At 35.7% G+C, this 16,328-nt stretch overlaps 2 protein-coding genes and 1 pseudogene across 2 annotated transcripts; all 3 read left to right on the top strand.

Moving 5' to 3' along the window:
- Positions 1–1,056: 1,056 nt before the first annotated feature.
- Positions 1,057–4,736, top strand: LOC130986121 (probable phospholipase A2 homolog 1). Its single transcript, XM_057909411.1, has 4 exons — positions 1,057–1,271; positions 1,349–1,388; positions 1,472–1,591; positions 4,239–4,736. The coding sequence occupies exons 1-4, from the start codon at positions 1,182–1,184 to the stop codon at positions 4,415–4,417; spliced, it is 429 nt and encodes a 142-aa protein (XP_057765394.1). The 5' UTR covers positions 1,057–1,181; the 3' UTR covers positions 4,418–4,736.
- Positions 4,737–7,199: 2,463 nt separating this feature from the next.
- Positions 7,200–7,987, top strand: LOC131008755 (chaperone protein dnaJ 49-like). Its single transcript, XM_057935793.1, has one exon. It carries the CDS (start codon positions 7,241–7,243, stop codon positions 7,985–7,987), a length of 747 nt encoding a protein of 248 aa, XP_057791776.1. The 5' UTR covers positions 7,200–7,240.
- A 2,728-nt stretch (positions 7,988–10,715) lies between these two features.
- On the top strand, positions 10,716–16,169 carry LOC131008745 (uncharacterized; annotated as a pseudogene).
- Positions 16,170–16,328: the final 159 nt, after the last annotated feature.

Below are 16,328 nucleotides of genomic sequence, written 5' to 3'. Positions count from 1 at the left end.
TAATAATAATGAATAACATTTTCATGGATTATAAAATTTCAATACATTAAAATTTTTGTAATATAAAAAGATTCTTTTATAATTAGGAATATATATTAAAAAAATTATAATAAATTAAAAAAAACTTTAAATTTGACATTAGACGTCCTTTTTTTTCGTATGGCATTAGACGTCCTATTTTAATATCACCCATATCAATTTGAAGAATTAATTTAAGGAGGTAATTATGCTGCTTTCAGTCTTCTTTCTCTTTTCAAGGATTTTGTTATGTTTGGAAATTAGAGGAGTTAATCTACACGCTTGGCAATTGTATAATATATATCAAAATATTTCAAGGACATTTTAGCCATAGATAGTTTCCATACAATTTCAAGGGTATTATGGCAGCCATAATTATGGCTCCATATAATTTCCCTTATTATATATGCACAGATTAATTGTAATTTTAAGGGGGGGGGGGGGGGGGGGATAAAGTATATTGTAATTAATTAATCATGAGAGAGAAAAGGGCAATTAAACCGGACAAATTATGGTTTGGTCCCTTCTGTTTCTATTCGATAGGGGCAACATCTGCAGTGGAATCACATGGAAAATTATATCCTAAATTTCTTCAGGTTGACCTATTATTACAGGAATATCCAATAAGCAATTGCAACTCTATTTGTTTAGTTGTCCACCTAACTATGGCGTCATTTTCGTGTTCTAAATTGAAGATTAATGAAACTAAAAAAAATCAATAAAATAAAAGCTGAAGTCATGGGAGTAATTTATTCGGATTTTGTTACATTAGGCTAAGTACGTCATTAATTTCCATTTCACAACCCTATGCTCATATGACAATTTTGTAAATTAATTTACTTGAATATTCGGAGTCTCAATAATGAGTTGTAGTATATAGTTTTAATGGAGCTAACCCAAATAATCTTCCGAATTTGCCCCACATCGCAGTGACAAATGATGATGCGGAAAAGCCGGCTGACCAATGGCACAGCAGAGGCCACGCAGATTCCAAACCTTTAGGAGGGCTATTTTCGTCATTCAGTTCGCTTCTTCCCTACCTACAATTATACCAAAATGCACAACCTCATTTTCTTAACTGAAACGCCACAAAGCCAAGAGACTATACATTCAAGCCAACAAACCCACAGCTCTGCTCTGCTGCATACCATTTCTGGGAGAGAATGCTGCTGCGACCCGCCGCATTTCTACATCGGACCGCCGCATTGCTAATATTCTCCGTTCTTATTGCTGAATCCACCAATGATTCTCAGGTATTCGTTCGCTATTCCATGTCAGCTTCCGGATTTCTACTTTTTGTGTTCCTTGATTTGTTAAATGTGGATAACAGGTCAGGTGCAGCACAACCTGTGTGGCGGAGAATTGTGACAGTAAGTGTTTCGTCGATATCGTTTGACGATTATTCGTGATTCAGTTATGTTTTTATTTCTTCCTTCTGAAATGTGTGCTTTAGCGATTGGGATTAGGTATGGGAAGTACTGCGGAGTAGGATGGACCGGATGTCCGGGGGAGAAACCATGTGATGATGTGGATGCTTGTTGCCAAATTCACGATGACTGTGTCGGCATAAATGGTAATTACTTGACTGCTAATCTTATTATGCGGATTATGAAACTGAATCTCAAAAGTCAAAACCATATGAATAGGAGAGCGATTGCTTGATATGAATGAGCATGTCTTTGTCTGTCTGATTCAATGCCTTCTACCTTCTTTTGTTTGAGAAAAAGTTACTCTTTGAACCTTTTCTTTTATCTGTCTATGTTATCTGATTATTTGTGTTATAAGCATACTGTAGTTGTAAGTTGATTATGGTGGCCTGGAATATAAAGTTCTATGCACTAGAATAACAGTGACATATATGTCATTTCATTTATAGCGATAATTGTGCTTCAGCATTTTATGGGTATATTGAAGAGAATGGATGTTGAAATTTTACTTCAAAACATTTTGCTTGATTGGGGACCAGATCTCTGATTGGCACTGTGGCCATGCAAAAGCATAGCTGTCGAACTGATGCTAGAAATGGTTGCGGAGTAATTCAAAACAGATAAACTTAAACTATGTGCTTGTGATAATCAAAATTCAAAACATGATATTTGAGAGTGGAACGAACATTGTGGATGTTTGTGCTAGTGGAATACTGCTTTCTCTTCTAGAGTTGTTTGCTTGATAATAAATATTGGATATTTGGAATTTTGTATCTAGTAATCTTTAGGCATTCCTCGACATGAATTCAACTAAACTTGACGAATAATTGCATAATCATATGAGATTGTAATGATCCTTCTTCGCCTTGCCTTTGTCAAGGTTCTTATGTAAAGTCATACCATCGTACATCAACAGTCAAATCCTTGTAAATTACTAAATATTTGGTAGTTTTAGCATTTTAGGACAATATCTTCCTCCTAATTTGCCCTATACTACTAGGCTGATGATTTCTGTTGCTTTTGGAACATTTTCTGTCTGTAATGAAATCCCCATCCATCTAAATTAATTCTCTCAAGTTTATTTCAATATGTACTATCTTACCAACTTACATGTAGCTTCATGTATTTTTATATCATGTGCCACATATTTCTCTTAGTGGTCTGGTTACCTTACTGATCAGTCAAAAGATGTTTCTTAATAGCTCCTGTTTCTATCCATAGGAATATTAAATTCCAAATCACACGAGAGAACTTGGTGGTAAACAATTGGCTCCATTTGGGAACATGTTTTTTCTTATTATTTGCTATAAACTAAAACCATATGCTTTTCACTGTTCTGCTGAGTCTATCTTAACTCAGTTCAATTTGGTTGTTTCTTGATTGACCCAACTCGACTGGTTTGTCTATAACTACGTCAGTTGGCTAAACTGTACTCAAAAGCCTTATGCTTTTCACTGTGCTGCTGAGTTTATCTTAACTCAGTTCAGTTGGGTTGTTGCTTGATAGAACCCAACTTCACTGGTTTGTCTATAAATACTTCAGTTGGCTAAATTCAATTTTGTTCCTTCTTTGAGTAGTCTTGCTTGTTTGAAATAGTTGAGATTTTGTCCTGACTGAAGTTTCTATCAAATAAGATCCATGGACTTGGCCTATTTTATCTTATTTAAATCATCCTTGCACATGGTATGAGAATCTTTGGTTTTATTTTTCGGTGAAAGCCATGTTATGATTAGCAAAATCTTTGGTTCAATAAAATCTCCATTATCATGCAAACTAATTGCCTCTCACGACAATTGTTTCTACTCTAGTTTCTCTCAAACTTACCTCCACAGTTCCACTTGTGCATCAAAAGGAAATGTAATTGTATGCTCCCTTCTTCTTAGTTACAATGATGATACCTAGCTCTATCCACCATCACAATTAATATAAATCTCCTCCCTAGAATCCAGCTTCCACCTTTTGGATTTATCAATGATCAACTCATATCCATGTTGTCTGTGGTTCCTTCTCTCCTTCTGTCATTTCCTTTATTGATCAAGCCACTATCACTCATGAAGCACTGATGAATCCAAAAGGTGTATGGTTCTTGATTATGCCAATTTTGAGTCATGCTAGGGATGTACTATCTAACAAGTTTAGGGCTACCTGAGAAATTTAATTTCATATCTGGGATCATCAATAACATTCAGCATGTCAAATATAGAGCTCATGGCGTTGATGTCTCACGCAGACATCAGGATTACAACGATGTCATGAAATTGGTTATGATCACAAAGAATTTGATTACTTCAATGGAGCCACTCTTTTGATGAAAGACCGATCCTCTTTGGTGCACATCTGCAAGATGTATTTTCTGTCATCTGCTAGTCCAGCTCATAACATTAACATCAACATCAGCTTCTATTATAACCTTAATGACTTTGCAATATGACCTAAAATGTCTGTGAATAATGGATTGTTCATTGTAAGAAATGGAGAGTGAGCTTAACTAATGCTGCATTCTTTAACTAGAGGTAATTCTTGGCACCAAATTGTTCGTGCACCTGGAGCATTATAGCAACTTCAGTGTGATTTGATTTTCACTTTTTGCATTTTCAAATTGATCTAACTTTACATAGTTAGCTACTTAACTGAAATGCCCCTGGTGAGGTAGAGTAAAATTCCCATCATGCTGTCCACATAAAACTTGTCACAGAGATGAGTTTTGTTTGTGTGTTTGTTTGTTTGTTAGTCAATAGATGTTTATATTTTGCTTAAAAATTGTCTCTGAATTCATCCATCAATCATAATCAGGTATGATCAACATTCAATGCCACGAGGAGTTCAAAAAGTGCATAAAGAATGTCCATAAATCAGGGAAGGAAGGGTTTTCTAAGGTCTGCCCATATGATACAGCAATACCTACAATGGTACAAGGGATGGACATAGCAATTCTATTAAGTCAGATGGGCACTCCAAAAGAAGAACTTTAGTATAGTAGCTAAATACAGTAAAACATTAAGGTAAAGAGAGAGAGTTGGTAAAATGGTTGAGGAATTTGTTACCGGGGAAAATTTCTTTCTGGATTTGGCCTATATTGTGGCTAAATTATCTCCACGAGAATATGAATCCCAGTAACAGCTACTTGCTCATTGATCTTCTTTGGCATTCTTTTTCTGGTATTCTCTACTACTGTGGATATTCCGCAAGATTTTTCAATTTTTATTTTATTTTATACATTTAAGTGAAAGTTAATTCATGTATTCCTTATTATACTAGTGATCAGCAAAATGTGCTTATTATTGTTCTTGATGGCTTTTGCAAACTGCTTGAATCAAGTATGGATTCAGATTCTTGGCATTTTATTCAAGTTATCATATTGATTGTGAATATGAATGACTATATGAATAGATAGGACATGTTGTATTGTGATAATTTTGTATCTGATTTGTTATATATTTGTTTTATTGATAATATATGACTTGTCTTTAAAATGATGAGCTATTTTTTTTTATCAAATTGCTTTCAACATGAGCACCATGAGTTTAATTAATTATAAATACACTAGATGTAGTCATGTGGATGTCTCTTGCATCATCGGACTATATAATAAATGTTCATTGTTCATTATTGTAGTATAATAAATCATTTAACATAAATAAAAGTAGCTACATCAAAAGGCTACTTATATTAAGCAAAAAGCTCTAATCGCATTGCCCATGATAAAATTCTAATTCAGCATTGCCCAAGATACAGACACCTCCTGCCATGGACAGCGTTAGTTTGAGGCACAGCATGTGTTTCTGGCCGAAGAAAAAGGAATTCTTTTTTTTGGGTAAGAAGAAAAAGGTTATAAAAATACACTTTAATGCACAAAAAAAGGTTATAAAAATACTCTCTTTTTTTTGCTTCAGGTTATAAAAGGACTCTTAATGCACCTCCTGCCATTTCAATACTGCAAATACTACTAATGCGTTCATCTAACATGCTATTTTCCAATTCGCCTAAAAACAAAACATATTTTTCAATTATCCTCTCAAATAAATAAATAAAGGATTATTGACGTCTAAATAAACAAACTTTGGATCTATTTAATTTTTCCCACGAACTTTGAAAATTATCAAAAAATACACAAATTTTGACTTATTTTGTTTTGGGTAAATGTGCATATTGCCCCCTGAACTACACCCCCTAGAGCATTTACCACTCATACTCGATCAAGGCGCATTAACCTCCCTGAACTCCCGAAATAAGGCTGCAGATTACCCCATGTGGTTAACAGTTGTTAAACACTGTTAAACTTTTTTTGGGGGGAGTTAAGTATCAAATAAGCCCTAACGTAGAGGCCCTTTTCACTTCTGGCACCGTATGATCAGGGATGTGTCAACTAAGCGCCTGAAGGAGAGTTAACACCGTTATCTATTTTTATTTTTTTTATTTTGTTGGTGGTGGGACCACATCTTTTGTACAGATTTGGCTTCTTTCCCCTTTTGTAAATTCTTTCTTTCTGTGGACCTGTGAGGTGCCATTTCCTATGTGCCAAGAGATTCGATGAGTGTGGATTTTAGCTCCCCTGATTTACCTCCCTGACTTCCAAGATAGAACCGACGAAGATGATCTTGTGACGCCCAAAGTTCTTCGATTTCTTTTTGAGAATTACCGGTCAAATTTTCCGATTGGAAAAAATAAATCCCCCATTCTTTTCTAGAACTCAAATCGGATTATACCCTTGAGCGACACCCTTCCTTTTTTTTCCAGCCGTAGATCCATATACAAAGTTTTGACCCAAGGATGATTTCCCCAACGATTCCTTTTTTGACAGTGAATGTCCTTAATTTGTTCGGCGTGTTTCCGACGAGTTTAGTGAAGAAGAAGGTGTGGGTCCCACTACCAACAAAATAAAAAAATAAAAATAATTAACGGTGTTCACTCTCCATTAAGTCTGAGGACTTAATTGGAGGAAATTAGGTACTTCAGGGATTTAGTTGACACACCTCTGGCCATAGGGTGCCAGAAGTGATAAGGGTCTCTACGTTAGAGGCTTATTTGATACTTAACCCATTTTTTTGCGGTTCTCTCTCTCTCTCTTCCACCGGCTCATATCGTTGTCGCCCCTCTAACTTTGTGTTCATCGCACAACTTCCCTAATTCATTCCAATCCAATTGAATTTTTGTTGTAAGTTCACCTCTCGATTCTTGCCACTAGGACTGTCTAATTGGTTATCGGGTTTTGGATAATTCGTTAACCGAACCAAAATTTCCGGATTTGGGTATCCAATAACCGAATTTTTTGGTTATCTGTTCGGTTTCGGGTATCATTTTTAGAAAAATTCCTGCTATCGGTTAACCCAATAACCGAAACGGGTTAACCGAAATAACCGAAAATTATTTAATAAATTATTTAATATATATATATATATTATATTTTAATTATTAATTCATTAATTTATTTATTTTTTTAAAAAAAAATCGAGTCTTAGCTAAAATAAAATTATAATATATTTAAAGTATAAGAATGAGCTTTAGTCTAGTGGATAAGTTGCTTTGTGTATTTTTTAAAGACTAGGTTCAAATCATCTATCTAGCAAATTATTTAAATTTTAATTTTATAATGGTTATTTCGGATACCCAAATAACCGAATCGGGTAACCGAACACCTAAAACGGTTCGGGAACGGTTAGTGAAATATGGAAATTTCGGGTTCGGGTAATCGAAAATTCGGGTATGGATAACTGAACCCGAACCGATTGATATCCCTACTTGCCACATACGTTTGCTCTCTGTTGAGAGTCTCATCTCGTTTATTGCAGGAAAGGATGGATGGGAACAAAGATGAAGCCTTGAAGTGTCTGAACATCACCAAGAATTTAATTCAATCGGGCGACGAAGATCGCGCCCTCAAATTCCTCAACAAAGCCCGTAGGTTAGACCCATCCATTCAAATTGACCAATTCCTGTCCAATCTCAACACTTCACCGGTGGAAGATAAGAACCCTAATGCACCCACCGATGAGAATCCCTCCGATCCTTCTGAAAGCGGGCCCCGACGTAGGGTTCCGGTTGCCGCGCGATCAACGTCGTCTTCATCCGCCGCATCGGCTACCTACAACGACGACCAGATGACTGTTGTCAGAGAGATTAAGATGAAGAAAGATTACTATGAGATTTTGGGGTTGGAGAAGAATTGCACGGGTAAGGATGTTCGGAAGGCATATATGAAACTTTCTTTGAAGGTCCTTCCTGATAAGAACACGGCTCCCAGCACGGAGGAGGCGTTCAAGATGGTCTCAAAGGCGTTCCAGTGCTTGAGCAACAAGGAGAGCCGCAAGAAATATGACGTTGTGGGATCGGATGAGCCGGTTTACGAGAGGAGAGACAAAGGTGGTGGTAATGGGATGCGTGGGTTCAACGGGTTTTATGAGACCGGCGTTGATGCAGAGGAGATTTTTAGGAACTTCTTCTTTGGGGGAATGCATCCTGCAACGACTGCCAATTTTGGTGGATTCACATTTGGAAATGCAGCATCATGCAAACTCGGCCCTCTCTACCCGCCTCCGGCCTGAGGGGCGACGATGATCTGAGCCGGTGGAAGAGAGAGAGAACCGCAAAAAAAAGGTTTAACGGCGTTTAACAGCTGTTAAACGCGAGGGGCAATCTTGTTTCGAGAGTTCAGGGAGGTCAACGCGCATTGACCGAGTATGAGGGGTAAACGCTCTAGGGGGTGTAGTTCAGGGGGCAATCTGCACCTTTACCCTTTTATTTTTTCCCGCGAACTTTGAGAATTGCCAAAAAATACACGAATTTTGGCTCATTTTGTATTTTCCCACGAAATATATTGTCATAAAAAAATGATGCAAATAATTATTTTATAATTAACTAGCTAGCTTAATTAATTTAACGATAGATGAAAATTATTCATGAGAGACATGATTTTTTTATTTTAAAATATACATTTCGTAATCAAAACGACAACGTTTTACAAAAAAAATAAAATAAAAGAATTATTTTAATTATTTTTTATAACAATATATTTCGTAGGAAAAAATAAAATGAGCTAAAGTTTAGATATTTTTTGATAATTCCCAAAGTTCGTAAAAAAAATTTAAATTTGTATATTTTTTTGATAACTTTCAAAGTTCGTAAAAAAATTAAAATGAACCCAAAATTTATGTATTTAAGCGCAATAACTATAAATAAAACATATTTTACGCGGTTGGAGGTAAATTCGTGGAAGCTGAATATGTCGCATTTTATAGATACTTAGCCCACAAGTGAAGCCCACGCGGAGGCCTTAAATTATTCCAATTATTTTGATTTCTCGTTATTCATATTACCGCGTTGCACGTTGTAGTGTCCTACAATTAATTCTTCTAGCGTTACAACCACTTGACTTTACTTGACTTTTAATTTTTGTTAGTATATTTTTTTTTGAGGGATTTAATTTTTATTATTAGTCATAGTTGTAATAATAAAGACATTAATAGGTCCCGAGTTCAAACTCCACTGCTCCATCTTCCCAACTCCTCCAAGTCATAAAATAATAAAGACATTAAGTAAGTAATCTATATAATATATAAAAGAAGAGTTTTTTTGTCCTCCATTTTTTTTCTCTTTTTCTCTATCTTCCTCCACCAATTTTTTCACTACTTTTTATTTTTTTATTTTAATTATTTTATAAACACCATCAAATTTGATTCATGAAAATATAATAAATATGTATCTTAAATTTAATATAGTACGAAAATCATCAAAGACGAATTTAAAATGAATAAATTTGAAAAAAAAATAGTACTTTTTATTTATGTTTGTGTATGAAAATATTTATTATGATGAATAATATTGTAATATGCATAATGCAAATTTTCATCTAATAATTATTAATTTTATTTAATAATTATAATTATTATTACACTTTGTATAAATTAAAAATTTATATTTTTAATTTCAGAATTTTAATGATTAATTGATGTGAATTATTATATTTTATTTTTAAAATATACTGTCTTTGTCCCCCAAAATTATGCATGGTTGAACCCGACATGAGTTTTAATAAAAATTTGTTTGTAGTAATGATAGTGGAGATAGGGTCCCACATCAAGGGTATTGTTAAGTACTATATTATGAGTAAATAGTGTAAGTTAAAAGAGTAAAATTGTTAAAATTATATGTGGGGTAGTGTCCAAAAATAGGATATGCATAATTTTGGGGAACGTACCAAAAATGAAAAGTATGAATAATTTTGAGGGGCGAAAGGAATATTTTGTAAGTATTTGACTTTTTTATTATTTATATTTATTTAAATTTATCATTTAATTTCAATGTCTATCGTGCGTCGCACGAGTGGGTAAAAGCTAGTTATAATAATATGTACAAGAGGACTTGGTCACTTGGGAATTGTAACCTGCAGGAAACAAGAACACAGAGCAAAGCATATGGAATTACGGATCCAAAAGAGAAAAAATAAATCAGAATTAATAATAATTAAGTAGATTCTTTTACTGGATAAATAGTTAAATATATCTCATACATCCTATCACAATTTTTTATCTTTAATTATCGAGATCAATTTATTTTAAACGATCAATTTTGACCAATAAATACGTGTCGAAAATTTCAAAGACCACCACAAATATTATTAAATGATAGAATTGGACAAATATATAATAATGACTTAAAAATATATTTTATTATTTAGCCCCTTTTAAAATATGAGCAGATCTCTCAAAAGTAATCCTAACTTTAAATTTGAGCTAAAATAATAAAAAAAAAGTGAGATAAAATGATCATCCAACAGATCACCTATATTAAGTTGGGTTCATAAAAAATTTACACCCCCTCAAATTTAATCCTAAATTTATATCCCCTTAAATCTAATCCTAAATTTATAAAATAGATAATAAAAAATAGGAGAGCTGCTGTGTGCAATTATAAAACAGGGATGGTTAAAAATAATTTAGAGAAAACTTTAAAAGTATTTTTAAGAGTAAAATTTTGAGAAATCTAATGTGAATGCCGTCTTACTCAAATATATTTGCAAGATAGCAAAGGACTGCTTTCGTTAAAAAACAAAAGATAAAATGAAGATGGGAAAAGAACTTTCCTCAACTGATATTAATAATAATAATAATAATAATAATAATAATAATAATAATAATAATAATAATAATAACTGATGTCATAATGAAAGGGCAATGTGGTCAGGATACGTCATTTTCCCAACCTGGAAAATCGAATCATCCATATATAATGACTTATGTGAAAATAAAATACTACTATTATGTGAAAATAGGAGTATTACTATTACTATATGTCATAGAAAAGATAGAGTTGTATTCATCAACGACCAAAACCGATTCAGATCAACTTCTCTCCTCATCGAAAATTTTCAGTGGTATATATAAATCTTAAGGGGAGACCCGACTTTATTGGTCTACTAGTTTCAAAGATTAGCATCAGCGATCGCAATTTTAGAAGATGAAGAAATCAAAGTTTTTGCAGAATTCAAAGGACATGCTTTCCAGGAGTTTTAATCCTACAAAATGGTAGATCTTCCTCAATCTCCACACATTCAAATATAGATCATGCAGTCTCGTGTGTGTGTTTTTTTCGAATTTATTTGTGGCAGTCTATTGTTGGAATTTGCTGTAGTTATTGGTCTGATTCTGTCCACTAAATTCGGAGGTTTTCATATTCTTTTAATGCGAATTGGTGTTGATTTTGCTGTATTAGAGTATAACTAGTATGTGTTGAATTGGATGCAGCAAGACGTCGTTGAGATTGGCGGCTTCGAGGATAAAGCTCCTGAGAAACAAGAAAGAGGTGCAAGTGAAGCAGATGAAGAGGGAAATAGCACAGCTACTCGAGTCTGGGCAGGATCAGACGGCTAAAATTCGGGTGATTATACATGTTACTTGAACAATTTATTTGGATGTGTTAAAGTAGATGACTTTCAATGGGGTCCGTCTTGATTTGCGATAAATTTTAAGATGGATAAAGCTCAGGAACTAATGCATTAACATTATGCTGTGAATAGTCTTGTTTGATATTCCCTCCATCCCATAAGAGTGTGCATTGTCTTTACCGGCATGAGTTTTGATAAATGTTAGGTGAGTGTGTTATGAGTGGAGAAAGAGAATATTGTGAATAAGTTGAGATATTGGAAGGGGCCCACTTTTTGATGTGTTATGAGTGTAGCAGTATTATGAATAAGTTGAGATATTGGGGAGAAAAAACAAGGGGTTTTTACTGGGGTAGTGTCCAAAAGTTGAAAGTGCACACTTTTGTGGGACGTATCAAAATGGCAAAAGTGCATACTCTTACGGGATGGAGGGAGTATCATATTACTGTCCATTCTCATAAGTTCCAGAGGAAAAGGGGTTTGGAGAAAGCTTAGGTTTAGAATAACTATTTCGGCAAATCTTATGATCCTCACTAACAAGTGTTTCATGGAAAGACCAAGACAAACATATTCTTCTTGTTTATGCTAACAATAAAGAGCTTGTGGCATGTTCTTACAAATTTTTATCATTGGTTCTGGAGTCAGAGGGAGTTAAAGTACTGCATTATAATGCTACCAAGTATATAATATAAGAAATTTCACACCTATGTTTTTTATTGTGCAATAGAAATCCTCGATGTTCTTATCTGCCAAACTGTAATTTCATTCAGATTAGTTGTAATGTGATATGTCCTGCCAAATCGGTTAGCATTGAACCTGGCCTTTGTGCACTGGGCAGCTGGATTCTGGCACTTTAGTTGATATATAAATAGGACTTATTTTAATTTTCACATTACTTTTAGCTGTGTGGAAATTTTAATTCAGTCCTTCTGAATATACTTGCAGATGCTAATAGCAATGTATTCAATCATAATTCATATGCTAATAGCAAAGTATTCAATCATAATTCATAAATATGATCACGGTCATATTAATGATTCATAACATATTCTTAGTCATGTGTTTTTGACCTGGGTCATCATGCTTGCTGCAAGTACTTCAGCTTATCCCAAAAGCTGTTATAGCTCAATCTTGTATCCAACTCGAAACCATAAATGTCCTTTTGTACTCTGCTATTCCTTTATATTCCAACACTTCTCTTAAAAGAGATTGACCTTTTGTGCTAACCTTATCGTTTTCAGGTTGAACATGTGATTAGGGAAGAGAAGATGATGGGTGCATATGATCTTCTTGAGATTTATTGTGAACTTATTGTTGCACGTCTGCCAATAATTGAGACCCAAAAGTACGTATATTATGCACCCAATAATGCTCATATTTCTGCTCATGAGGCATTGTTTTTAATTTGCTTGCCGATTATTCATGCAGGAATTGCCCCATTGATATGAAGGAAGCAATAGCAAGTATTGTTTTTGCATCTCCAAGATGTGGGGATGTACCTGAACTTTTAGATGTAAGGAAACAGTTTTCAGCAAAATATGGAAAAGAGTTCATCACTTCTGCCATAGAGCTTCGTCCGCAGTGTGGTGTCAGCCGCCTGGTATATGATGAATATCATTATTAGTTTTTTATATAGCTCGTCAAACTGACATGCCTGGTGAGTTTTCTTAATCTGTCTCGTCTTCTGTAATTGCAGTTGGTGGAGAAGTTATCTGCTATAGCACCTGATGGACAGACCAAAATTAAAATTCTGAGTGCTATAGCAGAGGAACACAATGTTAAATGGGATCCTGAGTCATTTGAAGAGAAACATTCGGTATGTGCCACTGATTTTTGCCAAAATGGTTTAGTTGAATTTTGAGATTCTGCAAGTAGTATTCTTGTGCATCATTATGCTCTATAAGTTGAAAAAATTTCAAAAGCACTCATGTATAACTCCTATTTTACCAGGGTGAGCCAAGTTCCACCAAGAAGGATAATGAACTGTATTCTGTTCCTCCTCATTTTGAAGTTGCAGAAGTCCATGCTCACCCAAGCAGCAACATAAATAGTTCGCCACTGAACTCTGTTCAGCAGGATGCTAAAATTTCAGTAGGAGCAGAAAACCTACCTCCTGCCCGAACTTCTGGTGCCAGCACAACATTTGAACCCAAAGCTGGGCCTGCAGGTATATATACTTATTTCAATGGAGTAATAACTGTTGATTTTATTGCAGTTGATGTGCCTTCTTAAGTGTATTATTGATTAATTCCGTTAATAGGTGAGGAGATGCCACAATTATTTCAAGAAGTTACCCATAGTAGCCACCTCAATGGACAAAGGTGGAATATGGAGTTCAAGGATGCTGCATCTGCGGCACGGGCAGCTGCTGAGTCAGCAGAACGAGCAAGTATGGCTGCTAGAGCTGCTGCTGAACTTTCAAGTCATGGTAGGATTTTGGAGCAGTATTCTACTGAACCACATAACTCAGATGCTTACACTTTAAAAGGTGATGGACTTGAAACTCCATCCAACTTGAATTCATTTAAAAGAGTTTCTGAAGCATCAGTGAACAAATCGTCTTCAGAATATACTAGGTTAGGGAATGAGCAAATAGACGGAATTAAACCTAGCAATCCAATGCCTTATGCGAGATCTGAAGCAGTTTCTTCCAAGTCTAAAGCTTCAGCTGATGATGACTCTTTATATTATGGTGTCCCATCGGTACATGAGTATACTCAGGAAAACTCCTCAAAGGAGGTAGAATCAGAAATGGTTATGAGGAAACAGTCCTTCAGTTATGAGACTGAAAATGAAAATGAAAATGGCTGGCCAGAGAAAGTTGAGAATCTCAGAGAAGGCATGACTGGAAGACAGAAAAGTTTAAGCTCTTCTTATTCTCAGTCTGGTACTTCTGATTATGTGAATGTGTTTGCAAATTATGAGGATCAGAAGTTTGAAAATGATATTGGTGAAGATCCTTCTGTGAGTATCAGTGAGACTTTCATTCATGAAGAAGCCCCCAACACAAGCTCTCACGACTTTGTTGCTGCTGCTTTTGACCAATCTGATACTGAGAGTGATGTTCCTGGGCTTGATAGAGGCCCTGTATATGATGAGCAGGATTTAGAATTTCATCTGCACTCCTTAGGCCAAAAATCACCTGAGCGAACATCAATAAACATAGATTCTTGGGATCCTAGATCTGGCTCGAACAATACGGTAGAGTCTGCTTCTTCCACCATTATATTTTATGGGAGAAAGTTCATTCCCTGATATTTCCGAGAACACTACAGTTAAAGAGGATTCTGAACTGGATAGTACACCAGCAGTGAGATTTGATAATTCTGATGGGTCATCCTCAGAAAGTGACGAGGACAGAAACACTAGTATGATAGAAGATTCTAGAGATCTTTCACATGAACAAAATGAAAGAGGTCGATTAGTTAATTTACAGTTTGATGAAGAAACCGTACACTCAGTTGGATCCCCCTCTAAGAATGAAGGATCTTTAGGATTTGGCAGTAAACAGTTTTCCCTTTCTTCAGATGATGAATTGAAGTTCGTCTGATAAAACACAGTGGAAAAGAAGCCAAGTTAACATGTTTGATGCAGATTTGAAGCCATCTGCTGAACAGCCAGCATTGGGATCTAAAGACTCTCTGATGTCGAATAAGATTGGTGATGAATCTGATCCTGAGAGTGGAGAGGGTCTGAATTTTGGAAAATTGACTGGTGGGTTACGCCACAAGGGTCACAACCATCTGCCTTTCTTTAAGGGCCGATTGAATGCATCATCATCTGTCAAGGAGGAGGAGAATACTGCCACAAATACAAGTTCCACCATCCCATCTCTTGAGAATCACGATTTTGGCACGACGCCAGAACATAAGACACCCTCAACAACTCAAAATTTGCACTCTGAATTAGATAGTGACAGTTCTGAAGAAGAAGAATATTCACGAAAGAGTTCTGCTCTTAAACAGCCTCGTAGTGATGTAACAAGAAAAGCAAAGTTGGCACTAGGATCTTCAAATTCAGTTTTTTGTTCTGATGACAGTGACTTGGATGAGCATCCTCCAAGGGAGCCTGTTTCCAGGAAAAGTCATACGCGAAGTGGGATCTCTCGAAGAACAAAAGCTTCTCCTTCTAGTTCCATGACAAATTCTAATCCAAAGATGCATCTGAGATCTGAAGCACTTGATTCTGATGGCATAGATAGAAAACCCACAACATCCTACCACACTGAAACTCCAAAAAGGCATGAGTCATACAGGACAAACTCGGGTATAGAGGAAAAGTATGAGCAACCTATCTCTGGTGTGACTTCTCTGCCTACTAAATCAAATACTTGGGGATCTACAGACTCTTCAAAAACTTCTGTAACGAAGCAGGAGTATAAAGAACGACTCAAGCCTGGAGTCCATGATTCTCATAATGGCCTGGGAAAACAACCTTCAAGCTTCTTTGCTCCTGATAATCAAGAAGAGTTTCAGCCCTCGAGTGGGAAGTCTAGTCGTTTGGGAAAATCTGAGCAGCAAATACCAGCCGAAGTTGCTGCTAAGCCCGCAAGTTCAAGTTCGTGGGGAACTCCAGAGACAGGAAAATCAACTTCCAACATAGTGCAAAAGTCTAAGATCTCCCAGAATTCATCTGCTATAGAAAAACTGGCTAATCCCCCACAAAAGGCAGATACAGGCACAGTCGCAGGTGCAGGCGCATCTTTTGGTAGTGAAAATCCAAAGGTATCATCTCTGGACAAGCATTCTTTAAACAAAAACGATAGTGCCAAAAAAGCTAGTCATGTTCATCCAAAGCTCCCGGATTATGATGCACTTGTGCAGTCCCTCAGAATGAATCGTTCTTGAAGGTGTCGTATCACGTGACTCAGTTGCTATTCTTCATGGACACTGCTGTTAATCAATTTCTTGCTTGGTTAGAGGTTGAAAGTCGGCAGCTGCTGATATTTTTTATGTTTATAGTGATGGTCGGAAGGCCAACGATATGATTATTTGGATTGTTTTTTT

This window comes from Salvia miltiorrhiza, chromosome 1 (assembly GCF_028751815.1).
Source record: "Salvia miltiorrhiza cultivar Shanhuang (shh) chromosome 1, IMPLAD_Smil_shh, whole genome shotgun sequence".
Lineage (NCBI taxonomy): Eukaryota > Viridiplantae > Streptophyta > Magnoliopsida > Lamiales > Lamiaceae > Salvia > Salvia miltiorrhiza.
This window is presented reverse-complemented; position numbering and strand designations above follow the sequence as displayed.

Bases quoted from the DNA above. Each gene is read 5' to 3' on its own strand.
- LOC130986121 (XM_057909411.1), top strand. From the start codon at position 1,182: ATGCTGCTGCGACCCGCCGCATTTCTACATCGGACCGCCGCATTGCTA. The intron at 1,389-1,471 runs GTAAGTGTTTCG...TGTGTGCTTTAG, and splicing joins TGTGGCGGAGAATTGTGACA to CGATTGGGATTAGGTATGGG. The intron at 1,592-4,238 runs GTAATTACTTGA...AATCATAATCAG, and splicing joins TGACTGTGTCGGCATAAATG to GTATGATCAACATTCAATGC.
- LOC131008755 (XM_057935793.1), top strand. From the start codon at position 7,241: ATGGATGGGAACAAAGATGAAGCCTTGAAGTGTCTGAACATCACCAAG.